Source organism: Salmo salar, chromosome 10 (assembly GCF_965601325.2).
Source record: "Salmo salar chromosome 10, fSalSal1, whole genome shotgun sequence".
Classification (NCBI taxonomy): Eukaryota; Metazoa; Chordata; class Actinopteri; order Salmoniformes; family Salmonidae; genus Salmo; species Salmo salar.
The window spans coordinates 24348279-24367500 of record NC_138300.1 but is presented as its reverse complement, the minus strand read 5'-3'; the positions used below and the strand labels follow the sequence as shown (position 1 = coordinate 24367500).

Here is a 19222-nt window from a genome sequence, read left to right as displayed (position 1 = left end):
AGTTTGGACACACCTACTCATTCAAGGGTTTTTCTTTATTTTTACTATTTTCTAACACATATGGAATTATGTAGTAACCAAAAAAGTGTTAGACAAATTAAACAAAATATATTTAAAATTCAAAATACAATTGCGTGAAAACGTACAGTTGGGAAAGCAAATGCAAACTGCTGAAAAGAGAAGACTAATCTGTCCGTAGAACCAATATACTTTTTTTCTCAAAAACTCTTAGCTAACATAGCCACTGATTTTCAAAGTAGCTCATCTTGAGATAGCCTATTTCCACAACAAGCACATCGGCCATCACCGTGAGTAGCGTAAGGCTTCATCTTCATCATTAGGTGAGTCATTGTGCCACTGGAAATTGTACAGTTCCAGTCAAAGGTTTGGACACACCTACTCATTGAAGGGTTTTTCTTTATTGTCCAAACTTTTGACTGGTACTGTATATATATTTATTTTAAATATTTTTGAGTTGATAAAGTATGTAGAAAATATAATTTAAGTATATATTTTTGAGAACTAACTATCACCAAAATAAAAACTAGACGGTCAGGAAGAATCTAAAATTCCAAAAATGCCATGGCATGATTTGGTTTTAATGTTTGAGTCACTGATAGCATCAGAACACTGCATAAGCCATGACAAAAATGTGTAGAATTGCAGGAAACTAGCTTTAAAAATGTACAAAATGTATCTCTGCCCAGTGTTGTTCGAGCATTTCTAAACTTGGCTATGATAATTAGCTCATCCTCAGTTGAGTGAAAACATCATGGTCCAAGGAAGTCCGTTTCATTTAGTGGAGTTTCTTAAGTCTCTATGCTTAGTTAATAGCATACTGTAGGTTTATGAAACAAAGGGGAGCCACACTGGGGACGTGTGCAATTGTGCAACCAGTTCAACATCAGGAGGATTAGATCAGTGGAAACCAGATGCACTGGGTGGAGGGAGTCTTCAGTAGTAATGCTCTCTGACTGTGGTGTGTTGTTGGAGGGAGTCTTCAGTAGTAATGCTCTCTGACTGTGGTGGGTTGTTGGAGGGAGTCTTCAGTAGTAATGCTCTCTGACTGTGGTGGGTTGGTGGAGGGAGTCTTCAGTAGTAATGCTCTCTGACTGTGGTGGGTTGGTGGAGGGAGTCTTCAGTAGTAATGCTCTCTGACTGTGGTGTGTTGTTGGAGGGAGTCTTCAGTAGTAATGCTCTCTGACTGTGGTGGGTTGTTGGAGGGAGTCTTCAGTAGTAATGCTCTCTGACTGTGGTGGGTTGGTGGAGGGAGTCTTCAGTAGTAATGCTCTCTGACTGTGGTGTGTTGTTGGAGGGAGTCTTCAGTAGTAATGCTCTCTGACTGTGGTGGGTTGTTGGAGGGAGTCTTCAGTAGTAATGCTCTCTGACTGTGGTGGGTTGGTGGAGGGAGTCTTCATTAGTAATGCTCTCTGACTGTGGTGGGTTGGTGGAGGGAGTCTTCAGTAGTAATGCTCTCTGACTGTGGTGGGTTGTTGGAGGGAGTATTCATTAGTAATGCTCTCTGACTGTGGTGGGTTGTTGGAGGGAGTCTTCAGTAGTAATGCTCTCTGACTGTGGTGGGTTGTTGGAGGGAGTCTTCAGTAGTAATGCTCTCTGACTGGTGGGTTGTTGGAGGGAGTCTTCAGTAGTAATGCTCTCTGACTGTGGTGGGTTGTTGGAGGGAGTCTTCAGTAGTAATGCTCTCTGACTGTGGTGGGTTGGTGGAGGGAGTCTTCAGTAGTAATGCTCTCTGACTGTGGTGGGTTGTTGGAGGGAGTCTTCAGTAGTAATGCTCTCTGACTGGTGGGTTGTTGGAGGGAGTCTTCAGTAGTAATGCTCTCTGACTGTGGTGGGTTGTTGGAGGGAGTCTTCAGTAGTAATGCTCTCTGACTGGTGGGTTGATGGAGGGAGTCTTCAGTAGTAATGCTCTCTGACTGTGGTGGGTTGTTGGAGGGAGTCTTCAGTAGTAATGCTCTCTGACTGTGGTGGGTTGGTGGAGGGAGTCTTCAGTAGTAATGCTCTCTGACTGTGGTGGGTTGTTGGAGGGAGTCTTCAGTAGTAATGATCTCTGACTGTGGTGGGTTGTTGGAGGGAGTCTTCAGTAGTAATGCTCTCTGACTGGTGGGTTGTTGGAGGGAGTCTTCAGTAGTAATGCTCTCTGACTGTGGTGGGTTGGTGGAGGGAGTCTTCAGTAGTAATGCTCTCTGACTGTGGTGGGTTGTTGGAGGGAGTCTTCAGTAGTAATGCTCTCTGACTGTGGTAGGTTGTTGGAGGGAGTCTTCAGTAGTAATGCTCTCTGACTGTGGTGGGTTGGTGGAGTGAGTCTTCAGTAGTAATGCTCTCTGACTGTGGTAGGTTGGTGGAGGGAGTCTTCAGTAGTAATGCTCTCTGACTGTGGTGGGTTGTGAGCAGATGTGTTGTGGTAACAGAGGGTTGTTGTTCCTCTGAGCAAGGCCTGAGTCTGACTGAAGGTAAAGACTGAGGGATGAGTTACAGGCTGGAAATCAGCAGGGAGACGAATGCACTTGTTCAGGTCAACATCTGTAGAGGAACGAACCCTCAGTGTGTTCAGTCCCACACACACATCTGGCTCAAAGCTCAGAGTCATACTGAACTATAGCCCTGCTGCCTATGTGCTCTGTTGAACCCTGTGGTAGCACACACACATGCACACGCACTCACGCGCACACGCACTCACGCACTCACAATACCACAAACACCAACGTGTTTGTATTCATATGTGCGGCACACTGCATAATTCATCCGGGCTGCTCTGTATTAATAATGCAGTGGTGTAACACAAACAGTGAGAAGTGGAGCTGCGATCATCTGGGTCTGGGTCAAGTGAAAGAACTGCCAGCCAGCACAGGTGGCGCTTTGTCTGGAGTGTGCCCAGGGAGAGGGAGGGGTGAGAGGGGAGAGAAGAGGAGGGAAACAGGGGGAAGGAGAGCTGAATGTGGCACTATATACAGTACTGTAGACTCCAGGCAGTATGGTTTAATATAGGAGCCAAATAAAATCTGTATATGAAGGCAGATTATGACAATAAAATAAAAAAATAATATAAAGTCAAGCAAATAAAGCGATACACCATGGATCACAATGATGTAAGAGATGAGAGGCTTCCAAACAGTATAAATCCCTGTTGTTTATACTGCAGACATCCTGTATTTCAATTTACGCTGCAGGGCCATGCCAAAAGCCCACACTTTGTGTGTTAGTTAGGCTTATGTGCTCTTATAAGTATTTATTGATTTTGGCACTGCGTCTCGTTTGTCATTAAGCGTGCGTGTAGTGTGTTACATCTGGCTGTAAGCTTCCGCTCAGACTGCAGTCCCACTGAAAAACAAACATGCAAATCACACTGACACGAACACTGAATCTGTGGAGTGACACACACACACACACACACACACACACACAGACACACAGATACAGAAATACGCACAAACACACACACACAGTCATGATTTAGTATGCAGTGAGCAGTGGCTCCTCGTATGTCACTCGTCTCCCTGTCTAGTACCACCGCAGTGTGAGGAATTCTCACCACGCCTCACGCTACACATTTTGCCGCCCCCCCCCCCCCCCCTTCCCCCCGGCCGTGGAAAAATGAGAACCCTGTTGGGACTGGAGCATCTGGAGTATCAGCCCCTCCCCCTCCCATCCCCGCTCCCCCTCTCCCTCCAATGACATCAGAGGCTCTGCTCGGTGAGTGGACCACCGTGGTGGAGGGTCAGAGGCTGAGGCACCAGGTGCAGGAGCTGGAGCCACGCTCCCTGGGACAGGAGAGGGGAGGGAGAGGGGAGGGAGGGGGATTTACATGTATAGGGATAGTACTCACTGCACAGACACACTCACACAGGTGACAGGAATAATATACATGGTCCCTGTTCAACTACCAATGACATGTTGGATCTGCTAGGGATTGGCATGCTGCTCATTAACATGACATGGTAATAAGGGTCGTACTACTGCAGTTAAACGAGTGCTGGTTGAAAACTCAAGGTTAGCTGGGATTACCATCTGTCAATCAATAGCTGGTGTGAGCCAATGGAAACTCTTTGATGCGGCAGGCATGCAGACAGGGAGCCTCCATAGGGCTGAATAATGAGGTGATTGACAATGTTAATGATGTGATAATTCCTCCCATCATGCATTTAGAAGCTTAATTTCACCTAGCAGTAGGATAATAAGTCACAGACGATCCATACTGATTTCTACCCCCCTTACTTCTCCCTCTCTGTCTCCTATCAGGACGAGTGTCGGAACTTCATGAAGGTTTTGCTGAGTCGACAAGGAGGTCTGTTTGTATGTGGGACCAATGCCTTCAATCCGCTGTGTGCCAACTATACTGTGAGTACCTATAGAACACACGCACACACACATACACTATCTCTGTTACTCAAACAGCAGTCATTACTGCTTCGGGAAGCTGAGCACATCTTTACCTGTCAGCAGTTCAGTCAGGCATCAGAGTTTAATGATTGGTGCGTCATTGATAAATGGACTATGATTTTTTTTCCTGGAACCTAGAGCTCAATCACAAACGCCATTAGGCATATTGCTTACTTGCACATTTATATCTTATTTGCCTCATTTGTTCGATACCTAAGGCAGAGAGAGATAGAGGCCCTTAGCAAGGCAACAAAGGCCCGCTTTCCTCAGATATCGGTTGCTGTTGTTCAATGCTTACACTTGTATGTGGAGCTTGCAGATTGTTGGGTTCTGAAAATATGAAATATACTTATTCATGTCACTGAGGGAGAGAGGGGAATGTATAACGTTTACATTCTGTCCAGATATGTTACTGTTAGCCTTCAGGGATCCTATGGGAGGAAAAGAGACACAGTCTGGTACGTGTCAACATGCCAGCCGTGAGTTGGGGAGGAGTGAGCAGAAGTCAGGTCAGATGAAGTGAGGAAGAACAGGTATCACTAAGGTTCTGTCTAGCAACAGAGATGCATTGGCTGTTCAGATGTGTAGGAGGAGACTCAGCATAGGAGGTAGGGTTAAATATCAGTGCTTGTGTGAATGTGTTTTTTGTCTTATGCAGCTATATGACCCAATCGGGGAATTAACATGGTTTGAGCTTTATTAAGCGTCTGTGAAATTTTGTAAGGTTCATTTGTAACCTAACAAGATGATCAGAGTACAGAGACGAGGGCTGGGAGAGTGTGAGCCAGAACTAAGGAGGAGGCTGTGCTTATGATGTATCTGGGTGGTTAGTTTCTTCCCCTCTGGTGAAACCCAGCCGGGCCAGTTGGAAGGAAAACGCTAAGTGGTTGCACTGCTCATGTACCTGGAGCTGCTCACCACCCGACCCACTCTGTCCTGAAAGAGCCCTCTTCAGACATACCCCATTTACCTGCTCCATATCACAACCACATCCTTGCTCTGCCAATCAGACAACAACAAAAACGTGTGAAATAAATATGAATCATTTGCTCAGTTGGTTTCTCAACGTTCCTCCAGAATATCTATTAGCGGAGAGAAACAGGGAGGGAGAAAGGAGGAGGTGGATGGGGGGGGTCCAGTTTCACCATCAAAGGCTTTCAGATAAGTGATATGTTCACTCTGTCATGTCTCCAACATACCAGCACACTGACTCCCTCCTCTTTACCTGGCCCATTATCTCTGGCTGTTAATGACAGTGCAACCTGCGCTGGGCTGACGTGCTTAGGGCTTCTCCTGGGACTAGTTAGCGAACCTAGGATTTATTTATAGCTAGTTTTAATGGCAACCGCAGTATTTCATTTATTTAATTAATTTTCAATCGGTGATGGTGTGTCTGTGTGACGATTTTGCCTGTGGTTGTTTAGCTGCATGCGTTTCAAAAGGTTGCGTTTGTGTGTATTTGTCCCATTTGCATAATTGCAGAGGGTGAATCATAATATTGTGAATATTTTATAATATATGCTAATTGCCATACTCTGTGGGCATGTACAGGTAACTGCCAAAATAATGGAAACACTTGAGTAAATGAGGGATAGAAAGTATATTGAAAGCAGGTGTTTCCACACAGGTGTGGCTCCTGACTTATTTAAGCAATTAACATCCCATCATGCTTAGGGTCATGTATAACCATTTTGGGCAGGCCATTATTTGGCGATTATTTTGGCTACCATGGCTATGCCCCCATAGGATGACAATGTCCCCATCAACAAGCCACGTGTGATCACTGAATGGTTTGTTGAGCATGAAAATGATGTAAACCATATGCCATGGTCATCTCAGTCACCCGATCTCAAACCAATTGAACACCTACAGTATGAGAGATTCTGGAGTGGCGACTCAGACAGCGTTTTCCACCATAGAGTTCCAGACACAGCATTGAAGCTGTTCTGGTTTCTGGTGGCCCAACGCCCAATTAAAACACTTTATGTTGGAGTTTTCTTCATTTTGGCAGTTGCATGTATGTTTACTGTATGTGAAGGTGAACTTCACTCTGTTTTCCAGCAACGTTATACAGTATAGTGAACTGTTTGTGTGCATGTTTTCCAGGGAGACACTCTGGAGATGGTGGGAGAGACAGTCAGTGGGATGGCCCGCTGTCCCTATGATCCTAAACACGCCAACGTGGCTCTGTTCGCAGGTTTGGAAACACTCATTGTTTTAAACACCTCATTGTGGAGCTGCAGTCGTTCCCCGTCATCACATAATCTTTGGCCGTGGTTGAAACAATAGGAAGTCTTTATTGCACATTACTGAGCAGTAGAAATAGAGTGATTTGTCCACTCTGCACTAGAGGCTCTGTTGCACCACTGTAATTATCTCTAATGTACTTATACATTGTTCATTGATCAACAGTCGAATGCATTGAGTTGTGTAATGTAATGTCAAACTACCTTCTGCGATGTTCTATGCTGTGATATGAGCTGTTACTATACTGTGATATGAGCTGTTACCGTGCTGTGATATGAGCTGTTCCCATAGTATCTGACTGTGTGTGTTTTTTGCCAGAGGGGAATCTGTTTACGGCCACTGTGACGGACTTCCTGGCGATAGACGCTGTGATCTACCGTAGCCTGGGGGACAGTCCTGCACTCCGCACAGTCAAACACGACTCCAAATGGTTCAGAGGTACTTCCACGTGTATATATTTGTGTGTGTGCGTCTGTGTGTGTGCATCTGTGTGTGTATGTGTCCACCTGCGTGTGTGTGTGTTTGTATTTGTGTGTGTGTGTGTGTGTGTGTGTGTGTGTGTGTGTGTGTGTTGCCTCTGTTGTTAGAAGGCTCTGTTTATGTCTATATCACTTACTATCAGGATCAATATCCGTGTCAGACTCACTACATTGCCTTAGTCAACAGCATCCCTGCTGAGGTCAGAGGATCCAGGGCTGAGAGATCAGGTCTGCTCTGTGTCTGTATGTGGCTGGATGGCCTAAGTAGTATTCAGTAGGCACCAAACAATAACAGGTTTTGAAACTGACAACGAAAATGAGCCTCAATGCTCAAAGTGTATGCCTGCTTAACAACGCTGGTGTTTGTGTCTGGGATTAGGGATCTGACTCTGTCTCTTACAGCTCTATGCAGATGTGTTTGTTCAAGCTACTCTTGCTGTGTAACATGGTCCTCTCCCGTCCTTTCCAGAGCCCTATTTTGTCAGTTCAGTGGAATGGGGTCCTCACATCTACTTCTTCTTCAGAGAGATGGCCATGGAGTTTAACTACCTGGAGAAGGTACGAGACAAAATGGTAAAGCTTTGGACACGCTTCCTCTGTGTCGTGTGTCTGCCTGCCTGGATGTTCCACCTCATGTTATTATTCAAATGTCAATACCAGCCTAGGACTTCTGATGACCTTTTTCCTTGTATTTGTGTTTCTGTGTATCTGTGTTTCTGTGCTGTTGCATATCTAGACGGGGAAAAGCTTTTTCATAACCGCTCCAAATGGCCTCAGTCATATCAGAGTGGAAATACGTGCTCATGCAAAAAATATGACCATAACAAGAATCCTTTTTATCTAATAAATTAGCAATTCACATTTGTTGGAAATGTGCTAGCGCAGGCATTTGGTGCTGCATGTTTGTAGGGCTCACAGTAAGTGGATACTTACACTGTACCACGGTAGTTTGGGATGAGATTGTCCAAAGAAGCAGTTTTCAAATGCACTGACATTTTCATGAATACTAGATCTTAATTTACCATTTTAAAACAATGATCTGTCAAATGTGGTATCATGCATCGCAAATACTTAACATTTTTATGAGTTCACCCAAGGGCTAAAAAGGTTTTTATCTTCATTTTGAACGATTGTTTTGACTTAAATCTGTCAAACTTTATTATACATTCTCCATCAATATGAAACCACTAAATCTCCTGTGTGAAATATGTGTGCTTCCAACTGTCCCAGCGCGGAAAACTCTGTGCATAGTCATTGATGTGTAGTATGGTGCGAGTTCATTGACTGTTCTATCTGTTCCACGTGCTTGCGTGCACGTGTGTTCAGGTACAGGTGTCTCGGGTGGCGCGGGTGTGTAAGGGGGACCTGGGTGGTTCTCAGAGGGTGTTGGAGAAGCAGTGGACGTCGTTCCTGAAGGCCAGACTGAACTGCTCCGTCCCTGGAGACTCCCACTTCTACTTCAACCTGCTCCACTCCACCAGCCCTGTCATCAGGATGCACGGCAGGGACATCATCCTGGGAGTCTTCTCCACCCCCACCAACAGGTACACACACACCGACAGACAGACAGAGGTCCCTAGAGAGAGGGAGATGGTTAAGGCTTATGGGGGAAGATACAGTTCTCGATTAGGCGGAACACATTTATTTGCTTCATGGGTTTGCTTTTAGAGAGGAAGACAGTTATGTTAACAGATTGGAGTGATGAAAAGGAACGAGGGATGCTGCTGGGTAAGAGGAGGATTAGATGAGGCTGGAGATGGTTGCAGAGAAAGCATGAGAGAACACAATAAACAGACGGAACAGCACAGAGGAAAGATGAGGGTGGTGTGTGAGCGGACGCCTATATACACACATGCATATGTGCCTCCTGTGTTATATACCATATATCATGCAGAAGTTTCAGGCTATCGTGTGTGTGTGTGTGTGTGGTGTGTGTGTGTGTGTGTGTGTGTGTGTGTGTGTGTGTGTGTGTGTGTGTGTGTGTGTGTGTGTGTGGTGTGTGTGTGTGTGTGTGTGTGTGTGTGTGTGTGTGTGTGTGGTGAATACAGAGCAGACTACTAGGGATTCGACGCAGGTCTCCCATGCAGATGAGCCAGCAGGATGCCTATCAGCAGAGAGCAAACCTCAACTAATGCCAGCTCTAATAACATCCTCTACTCATAATGGCTGCTGTTGTGGCAGCCAGGAGAGGAAGAGAGGGAGGGGGGAGAGAAGAGAGAGAGTGGAGGAAGACCCTCTCAAACCCGTTCAAGGACAAGGAAGTCAATAATGGGAAACATCTGCAGCGCTACCCCCCGCCACCCTTTAAGAGTTAAAACTGTTTCATCAGCTGCATCTTATCTTTGGGCTGGGAGGGCTGGGAGAGGGATGGGGGCTGGATGGGAGCGGTGCACCTGCAGAGAGAGATGGATGGTTTATACAGGGCCAACAACGGCTTACAGATAACACTGTGACCAACGTGTCAGGGAGAGGCCCAGCTGAACACACACTACCTGCCTAGGCACCGCGCCGCCGCTGTGCTCCATTATAAATCAGAGAGAGAGCGCGAGAGAGAGAGAGAGGTACGCTGTAAACCTCCCCAACACTGTGTGGTCCGCTGCAGCATACTTTTAAAGCTTTTACCAGACATATTGCTTTTGCCGGTTGCGTGTGGTGAGCACAGCAGGGAAGAGGGTTTGGAAATCTGGAGTGGCCATTTTCAGATAGTGTATCATCTCCCGCATGTGCACATTTGCTACCAGTGTGGGAATTGTGGAAAAAGAGCTCTGGTTTAATAGTTTCCCACCATTTTATCATGCCTACAAACCTAGGATAGAGTTTACAGCCCCATGAAGCTTCCTGGTCTGTGGCGTTAGCTAGCTAGCCTAGCAACTACACCAAATCCTCCTTGGTTGACTGTTTGACAGTTCAGTGTGTCCACCACTCCTACCTCTGGTCCTTCCTGTCTGAGGAGATGAACAGGAGGCTTGGGTTTCTTCTGAGCACCTGATCCTTCTCACTGCACAGCCCAGCCAAACCTCCCGGAGCTGCAGGAGGTCAGGGAGCTACAGGAGCAGTGGAGGCTATGAGAGGAGGATATGAGAGAGCCTCTGAGCCTGCAGGTAAAGGGGAGGGGTGCTTTTTATAGCAGCAGGATAGAGAGACAGACTATTTGAGAAGATAACATGGAGGTGAGCCAAGCCCGGCTAGGCTATGCTATACACTAGCCTGGGGCTAGGCTACTTGGCTACTGGGCAAGGTGGGCTTAGCAGGACTAGACATGGCCTGAAAAGATGGTGCCTGGGCCTCGGCTGGAGAAGTTCCTCCAGGGAAGTGCAGGGCTCTGGGGTGAGTTAGTCGCTTACGCTGCTTTTTATTTTTCAAAACGTGGCACCGAGGGTCCAACGCTGCGTACAGAGCCCTCAGCGCACCGTAGGCTACAATAGCCTACCTCGACTTTCCCTCCATTTTGACGGGAAACAGATGTGAAGCGAGCTGTAGCCTATTGCGTGTTTATGAGTCTGTTATTAAAGGATGTGAAACAATGTTGCGTATGAATTACAGGGGGCAGTTTGAAGAAGCAAATCCCATTCGAAGCATCCTTGCTTTCTCTGTTAAATCTTACTAGATGCTGTTTTAAATCAAACAGGCAATAGCAGATGACCAACAGCAATTTAGGGATATTGACTACTTGTCCCGCTGATGGCCCATCAGGTGTCGATGTGGGCTGTTAAAGTATTCAGATGATTGGTTAGAATAATCTTTCAGAACACACACACCTAACCTATGGTCAATCAGCACACAGTTGTCTGGACACTTTCCTATCTGTCCAGGTCAGTCACATTCTGTCTTCTTTTCGTATCGAAAACAAATGCAACTGGGAGTCTATTAATAGGCTACAGTCAGACTTGACATATTGGTGCCAATCACTAGTAGCCTAATACTCCTCCAACGGATGAAGATTTCGGTGTGCTGCTGACAAGTTTGAGGGGATCGGCCAGAACAAGCCTTGCTGAAGGCACTTCCTATCCAACTTATGCTGTCTGAGTCTAGTTTTCAATTAAATACCCTAGGCCTAGTTTTATTATTGATAATAATATTATATTGCAAATTGTAAGAAAATAAATCACTACCAGGTTAAAATAACTTTTCTCTCAGTTTCTTTGTTTCTTCTAGACTATTAAATATGTGCATGTTTTTTCTGTATTAATTAATGAATGTATTAGTAAACTTACGGATTAGGCTAGTACATTTTTCAAGTAATTCTCACAACCATGTTTTATTCTGTCTACAAAGAAGGAAATGAAAGGATTGCATATGCTTCCTGTTCAATCACATGCAGCTCAGATACATTTTTATAGACAAAGATATAGTATAGACTGTTTTCAGTCAGCCGTGTGCACGTGAACGAAAGAGTCGCCTACGAAGGAGTTCCGCTTCCTCTGCAGCATTCACTGTAAAATCTAACGCTTTGTGGCGGTGCTTCGGAGTTAGTCAGAGCAGGAGGCCCTCTGGAGACCCAGCCTCATAGGAGCTATTAGGATGACATGGTGTCAGAGGGAGCCGTCTCCAGTTGACAGGAGAGTAGTGAGGCTGTGCCACCAGGGAGATGCGGTGGCAGTCACAGCTGGATACCTCCCCTGGGTCCTGCGTTGAGACAGGAGCTGAATACATACTTGGGCCTTACCAGGTGGAGAGACAGAAAGAGGCGGAGCGAGAGAGAGAGAGAGAGAGAGACAGAGAGAGGCGGAGAGAGACAGAGGCGGAGAGAGACAGAGAGAGGCGGAGAGACAGAGAGAGGCAGAGAGACAGAGAGAGGCAGAGAGACAGAGAGACAGAGAGAGGCGGAGAGAGAGAGAGACAGAGAGAGAGAGACAGAGAGAGGCGGAGAGACAGAGAGAGGCGGAGAGAGCGAGACAGAGAGAGGCGGAGAGAGCGAGACAGAGAGAGGCGGAGAGAGCGAGACAGAGAGAGGCGGAGAGAGCGAGACAGAGAGAGGCGGAGAGACAGAGAGAGGCGGAGAGACAGAGAGAGGCGGAGAGACAGAGAGAGGCAGAGAGACAGAGAGACAGAGAGAGGCGGAGAGAGAGAGACAGAGAGAGGCGGAGAGAGAGACACAGAGAGAGGCGGAGAGACAGAGGCGGAGAGACAGAGAGGCGGAGAGAGCGAGACAGAGAGAGGCGGAGAGAGCGAGACAGAGAGAGGCGGAGAGAGCGAGACAGAGAGAGGCGGAGAGAGGCGGAGAGACAGAGAGAGGCGGAGAGACAGAGAGAGACGGAGAGACGGAGAGAGGCGGAGAGACGGAGAGAGGCGGAGAGACGGAGAGAGGCGGAGAGACGGAGAGAGGCGGAGAGACGGAGAGAGGCGGAGAGACGGAGAGAGGCGGAGAGACGGAGAGAGGCGGAGAGACGGAGAGACAGAGAGAGGCGGAGAGACAGAGAGAGGCGGAGAGAGACAGAGAGAGATGGAGAGAGACAGAGAGAGACAGAGAGAGGCGGAGAGACGGAGAGAGACAGAGAGAGGCGGAGAGACAGAGAGAGGCAGAGAGACAGAGAGAGGCGGAGAGACAGAGAGAGGCGGAGAGACAGAGAGAGGCGGAGAGAAAGCAGATGAGAGAAGTATAGAAAGACAAAGCAGAAAGTTTGAAGAAGGTAAATCTGTGTGCAGAGAGGGGGAAGAGACATAAAAGATGTAAAGACCCAGGTGGATAAAATAAAATGAACAATCCTCTCACCTTTCCTTGAACCTTGGCCTAGACTGAACAACTCATTCCCCTCCACTAGCCTCCATCAGCTGTCATGCTGTCACTGGAGCTGGGCTATAGAGAGCTGTCAGTCTGCTGGTTAAACTGTGAGGATGTGGTCTGGCATGAAGTCTGACCCCTCCACTAGCCTCCTACAGCCTGTACTGACTGTCAGTCAACCCTTCTCACTGCACATCAAATTTGAACGACCTTTATTTGCACAATTCAACAGCTGTACATAGCCAAACTGATGCCAATTCATTTCAAACAAATGAGCAAAGAGAGATCAGAAGAGAAACAGAGGATGAAAGAGATGAAGGAGAGAGGGGATGAGAGGGAGAGCAGGAGAGAGAACAAGAAAGAGCAGAGAGGACAGAGAAATGAAACGGGGAGAGAAGAAGGAGAAGAGAACAGAATACAGAAATATAGAGGCAAAGGCAGGGTAGACTGCCAGACAGTTGGAGAGAGGTTGACCTGGTCAAATGATGTATTAGGTTAGCATGTCACCCTGCTGGAAAAAGCCTCTGGTTTCTCAGCAGAGAGAGGCAAAACTCAGACAGCTTACCCAAACAAACAGTTCTCAGAGGATCCCTGGATACCTACTCCAGCAGGCCTAGGGGCACAGGGGCAACGCAGGGAGAGAGCCCATAAGCCCATCTGTCGGTTTGTGTCAAGACCTGAGCACAGGCACTACTTGACCTTAACACTGAAGTAATGGAGTGTTGGAGTGAGCAGCAAAGTGAGAGTGAGAGAGCCTTTCTCTCTGCTGCTTTCTCTTTCTCTCCCCCTTTCTCTGCAGTGCTCTCTCACTTTCTCTCCCCCTTTCTCTGCAGTGCTCTCTCTCTCTCTTTCTCTCCCCCTTTCTCTGCAGTGCTCTATCACTTTCTCTCTCTCCCCCTTTCTCTGCAGTGCTCTCTCACTTTCTCTCCCCCTTTCTCTACAGTGCTCTCTCTTTCTCTCCCTCTTTCTCTGCAGTGCTCTCTCACTTTCTCTCTTTCTCTACCCCTTTCTATGCAGGGCTCTCTCACTTTCTCTCTTTCTCTACCCCTTTCTATGCAGTGCTCTCTCACTTTCTCTCTTTCTCTCCCCCTTTCTATGCAGTGCTCTCTCACTTTCTCTCTCTCTCCCCCTTTCTATGCAGTGCTCTCTCACTTTCTCTCTTTCTCTCCCCCTTTCTCTGCAGTGCTCTCTCACTTTCTCTCTCTCCCCCTTTCTATGCAGTGCTCTCTCACTTTCTCTCTCTCTCCCCCTTTCTATGCAGTGCTCTCTCACTTTCTCTCTTTCTCTCCCCCTTTCTCTGCAGTGCTCTCTCACTTTCTCTCTTTCTCTCCCCCTTTCTCTGCAGTGCTCTCTCACTTTCTCTCTTTCTCTCCCCCTTTCTCTGCAGTGCTCTCTCACTTTCTCTCTTTCTCTCCCCCTTTCTCTGCAGTGCTCTCTCACTTTTCTCTTTCTCTCCCCCTTTCTATTCAGTGCTCTCTCACTTTCTCTTTTTCTCTCCCCCTTTCTCTGCAGTGCTCTCTCACTTTCTCTCTCTCCCCTTTCTATGCAGTGCTCTCTCACTTTTTCTCTTTCTCTCCCTCTCTGCAGCTCCCTCTCACTCTCTCTCACCCTCTCTCTCACCCCCCCCCCCCCCACTCTCTCAGGACGTAGTGTCAGAGTTAGGAAAGGGAAAAGAGAGTAGGCGTGAAGTGCTCGGCAGGCACTGAGTCACTCCCTAAGGTTCACTTTGTGCTGTACCAGAGAAGTCCTAGTCACTCAACAGACTCACACAACTTCTTAGCAAAAACATGAGGTCTCAAAGGGAAGAGAAGCTCTCGGAGCAGGAGACGAGAGAAAGAGAGACGCTAGTATTCACCCCCTGTTGTCCTGACATGGCTCTCTCCCTCCATCTCTCTGGTGTACACCTCCATTAACTACCACACTCGACACTACAGTAACTGTATTGTAGCTCTTCGTTCAGTGTGGGGGGACTTAGCTTCTTTTCACAGCAGATGTTCCATTCTGGGTCAGTGAGTTCAATAGGAGTTTAGCAGCAGCCAAGGTATGCAAGCATTTTACTGGAACATGTTGTGTGGTCTCTACAGTATTTCCTCTGAGTATTTCATCATTTGTTGATTACTTATTTCCTTTGTATTCCCGGATCCTAACACAAAACTTCCATTTTGTATGCCAACTTCAATGTCATTCAGGATATAACCTTTGTCCATTTATATATTTTTTAAAGGTAACCTTTATTTAACTAGGCAAGTCAGTTAAGAACAAATTCTTATTTACAATGATGGCCTACCCCGGCCGAACCCGGATGACACTGGGCCAATTGTACGCCGCCCTATGGGACTCCCAATCACTGCCGGTTGTGATACAGCCTGGAATCGAACCAGGGTCTGTAGTGGCGCCTCTAGCACTGAGATGCAGTGACTTAGACCGCTGCGCCACTCTATCCACCCCTGCCTTATCCACTGTATCTGGTTCTCTCTCTGTAGTATCCCTGGTTCGGCTGTGTGTGCCTTCGACATGGAGCAGCTGGCTGGGGTGTTTGATGGGAGATTCAAGGAGCAGAAGTCACCTGAGTCTATATGGACCCCTGTTCCTGACGAGCTCATTCCCAAACCAAGGTACAGTATTGCCTTACCTGGCAATCATCTCCTGTCTCATATTGATGTACTTTATGTTAGTCTAAAGTGTAAGAGTGTAAGACACCATTAACTGACCACAGATAACACTGAAATGGGTCAGTAAAGGGGAGCCTGGGCCTCAGTAAGGGTCAGCCTGGGCCTCAGTAAGGGTCAGCCTGTGCCTCAGTAAGGGTCAGCCTGTGCCTCAGTAAGGGTCAGCCTGTGCCTCAGTAAGGGTCAGCCTGTGCCTCAGTAAGGGTCAGCCTGTGCCTCAGTAAGGGTCAGTCTGTGCCTCAGTAAGGGTCAGCCTGTGCCTCAGTAAGGGGGAGCCTGTGCCTCAGTAAGGGGGAGCCTGTGCCTCAGTAAGGGTCAGCCTGTGCCTCAGTAAGGGTCAGCCTGTGCCTCAGTAAGGGGGAGCCTGTGCCTCAGTAAGGGTCAGCCTGTGCCTCAGTAAGGGTCAGCCTGTGCCTCAGTAAGGGTCAGCCTGTGCCTCAGTAAGGGTCAGCCTGTGCCTCAGTAAGGGTCAGCCTGTGCCTCAGTAAGGGTCAGCCTGTGCCTCAGTAAGGGTCAGTCTGTGCCTCAGTAAGGGTCAGCCTGTGCCTCAGTAAGGGGGAGCCTGTGCCTCAGTAAGGGGGAGCCTGTGCCTCAGTAAGGGTCAGCCTGTGCCTCAGTAAGGGTCAGCCTGTGCCTCAGTAAGGGTCAGCCTGTGCCTCAGTAAGGGGGAGCCTGTGCCTCAGTAAGGGGGAGCCTGTGACTCAGTAAGGGGGAGCCTGTGCCTCAGTAAGGGTCAGCCTGTGCCTCAGTAAGGGGGAGCCTGTGCCTCAGTAAGGGGGAGCCTGTGCCTCAGTAAGGGTCAGCCTGTGCCTCAGTAAAGGGGAGCCTGTGCCTCAGTAAGGGTCAGCCTGTGCCTCAGTAAAGGGGAGCCTGTGCCTCAGTAAGGGTCAGCCTGTGCCTCAGTAAAGGGGAGCCTGTGCCTCAGTAAGGGGGAGCCTGTGCCTCAGTAAGGGGGAGCCTGTGCTAAACCCTGTGTTTCACCCTCCTCCAACAGGCCAGGTGGCTGTGCTGTTCAGGGCTCCAGGTTCAACTCATCCAATGGTTTCCCTGATGAGATGCTGAACTTTGTGAAGACCCACCCCCTGATGGACGAGGCCGTGCCCTCACTGGGACAGAGGCCCTGGATTGTCAGGACCATGGTCAGGTGAGGCTCTGTGATCGCATCAGGGGACATCACAGACTCAGAACTAGGAAACCTTTCGCACACACCTTGTGCTGTTTCCCTGCATCCTGTGCTGTTTCCCTGAGACATGTACACTTGTATGGCTTCATACCATTAGACACCATAGGAGTCTACTGCCATGTCTCAGGGCAAACTCATACACATACACACACATATTTGCATGGACACAAATTAGCCTCTGGGCTGGTTCTCCTTCTGTTTATGCCGGTCGGTTGATCCGCTCGCTGTGAGAGTTTGCTGCAGGAGGCAAGCAGCTGGGATGCATCAAACTACAATGGCCACCAGCCGAGCCAGAGGGAGGAGACTATTACTGTGACAAGTTGTATGTGGAATATGAATTACCCAGTGGAACGACTTGTTCTATTTTAGAACATTGACTCATACACACAGACTTGTGTAGTTCAGCTACGGTGCTATTGTTTCAAGACAAGTCCATTCATCTGAATGATATTAATGACTGCTCTTGGTAATTAGTTCTGTATGTAAATTGGATGAATATTTTACTGTGTGAATTTCATTTAGTGAATGACAGTAAGAGGTATGCAGATTGGTTGTGTCCCAAATTGAGCCCTAGACCCTACCCTATTTGATAGGATCATGTAAGCTTAGTTATTGTAACAGAAGCTCCACTATGCCGTTTGATAGGCTAGATGGAATTATCTCTATATTGCTAAGTCAAATCCTGTCAGATCAACACAATAGCCTATTGGTTAATCAGGACGAGGAGTCAAGAGAGGATTGGGTGAAAAACACAGTGTCTCTATATCATCATCTTGTCTTCTTCCCCTTAGGTACCAGCTGAATAAGATGGTGATGGACACGGAGGCTGGCCCCTACAGAAACCGCACAGTGCTCTTCCTGGGCTCCAGCCGGGGGACCATCCTCAAGTTCCTGATCGTCCCCAACCGGGACAACACCGTGTCCAGCAGCAATGTCTTCCTGGAGGAGCTGGAGGGCTTCATCCCTGACAAGTAAGGGTTAACGGGTTACAGACAGTCTCTAATGGGTGCTGTTGTGATGGTCTTATTAATTATCTCTAAGTGTTTCACTGTAACACATGCATGGGACCGCAGGGGGCGATAGGAAGCAAACAGATGGGGTATTACTTGGTTATCTTTCAATGAGCCCAATTAGAAATGTTTAAGCAAGAGTCTCCTAACTAGAGCTATGGCGGCGACGCTGCTAATTGTGCCCCCTGATCTATTCTCTGCTCAGACTGAGGGGAAAACTGGGCTCATTTACTGTAGTAAGAAACACTAGCACAGCAGCACAAACCTCGTTGGCAGGTGAAAGGAGATTAAAACCGTTACTTCCCACCCTTCAAAACAACGCATTCATGTAGGCGTCAATGTGAGGTTCCATTCCACAAACAACTAAATGGGGAGCAGAGGAATCAGATCAGAGGGCAGATGAGTTAAGGCTGCAGGAATAGCGGCGGTGGTGCCGGTGTTTGAGTGTGTTTGGGGGTGATTTGCTGTGCTGTGATAGTGGTGTGGCTGTGAGCCTGGTATAGGGGTGTGCGACAGGGCTGGCAGTCCCTCTCACAGCATGGAGCCAGCTAATCAGGAGAGAGGGAATGGAGTAATCAGATCAGCCTTCTCCCACCCTGCCCTTTCTTAACCCCAGACCAACTCCCCTAAAGGGCCCAGGGTAGATAGACGGCCCCCGCCACCATCGCAGGGGCAACGGGAACACATCACAGATAGAGATCCTCAAAGCCCAAATTGTTTTTTGATTGGCTGTCTGACATAATGATTATATGTTATATTTTCGACCTGGTAATGAACCATGAAATGCCCCGGGGGAAACGGAGAAATGAATGGGCCACACTTTCATTATTTCTCAACCTGTCTCCATTTTACTTATTTTGTTTACTTGTTTAGTCGTTCTTTCTCTCTCTCCATCTCTCGCTCTCTTCCCCCTCCCCATCGCTCGCTCTCTCCTTCCGTCAGTCTGGTTTCTCACATAGTTTGTTTGCTGTGAGGTATGACTAACAACTTGGTACTGTAGTGTGTGATAGATTCCCCCTAATGACTCTTCAGCTGTCAGCCATGTTTATTACCATAAGCCATCCAAATAAGCCCATGCAGGAGTACATGTATATATGTATATAAATATATATAAATCCAGCCTACAAAGGCAGGTGTTTGGATAATATGGAAGTGCTAAGAACCAATTAGAGCTAATGCAGGGTGTAGCTGGTGGCTTTGATGCCCATCCAACCCCAGGTCTCAGTCATCAGCCATCAACACACTGCATACTAAAGATGACACTGTGACAAGCAGGCATTGCCATGCTTCCGAAGGCCTTTTCCTGCTTTCACTTTTATTGTTGTGCTTTTAGTCATAAACTGGTTTGAGTTATACTTAATGAAGCAGTGATGTGTTGTGTTGATATGATGTGCAGTGAGATCATGTAGAGTAGTGTTGTGTTCAGTTAGTGTGTGATATAATGAGGTCAGTGTGACCTCATCATGGTGTGGTGCGGCTTAGCCGACTGTGTGTTGTGCAGGTGCAATAAGGCA

The 19222-nt window shown here is 47.6% G+C and overlaps 1 protein-coding gene across 3 annotated transcripts in view; it reads left to right on the top strand.

The window, feature by feature from the left end:
* sema6bb (sema domain, transmembrane domain (TM), and cytoplasmic domain, (semaphorin) 6Bb) overlaps window positions 1-19222 on the top strand; it is a 135055-nt gene that overhangs the window by 77853 nt on the left and 37980 nt on the right. The window contains exons 6-13 of one of the 3 annotated variants that reach the window (XM_014216459.3): window positions 4258-4356; window positions 6505-6595; window positions 6964-7083; window positions 7594-7682; window positions 8457-8668; window positions 15330-15461; window positions 16510-16659; window positions 17490-17669. In XM_014216459.3, coding sequence (XP_014071934.3) covers window positions 4258-4356; window positions 6505-6595; window positions 6964-7083; window positions 7594-7682; window positions 8457-8668; window positions 15330-15461; window positions 16510-16659; window positions 17490-17669 — 1073 coding nt within the window. Of the gene's footprint in view, window positions 1-4257; window positions 4357-6504; window positions 6596-6963; window positions 7084-7593; window positions 7698-8450; window positions 8669-15329; window positions 15462-16509; window positions 16660-17489; window positions 17670-19222 lie in introns of all 3 variants that reach the window. The other 2 variants (XM_014216458.3, XM_014216456.3) reach the window with 2 other exon arrangements.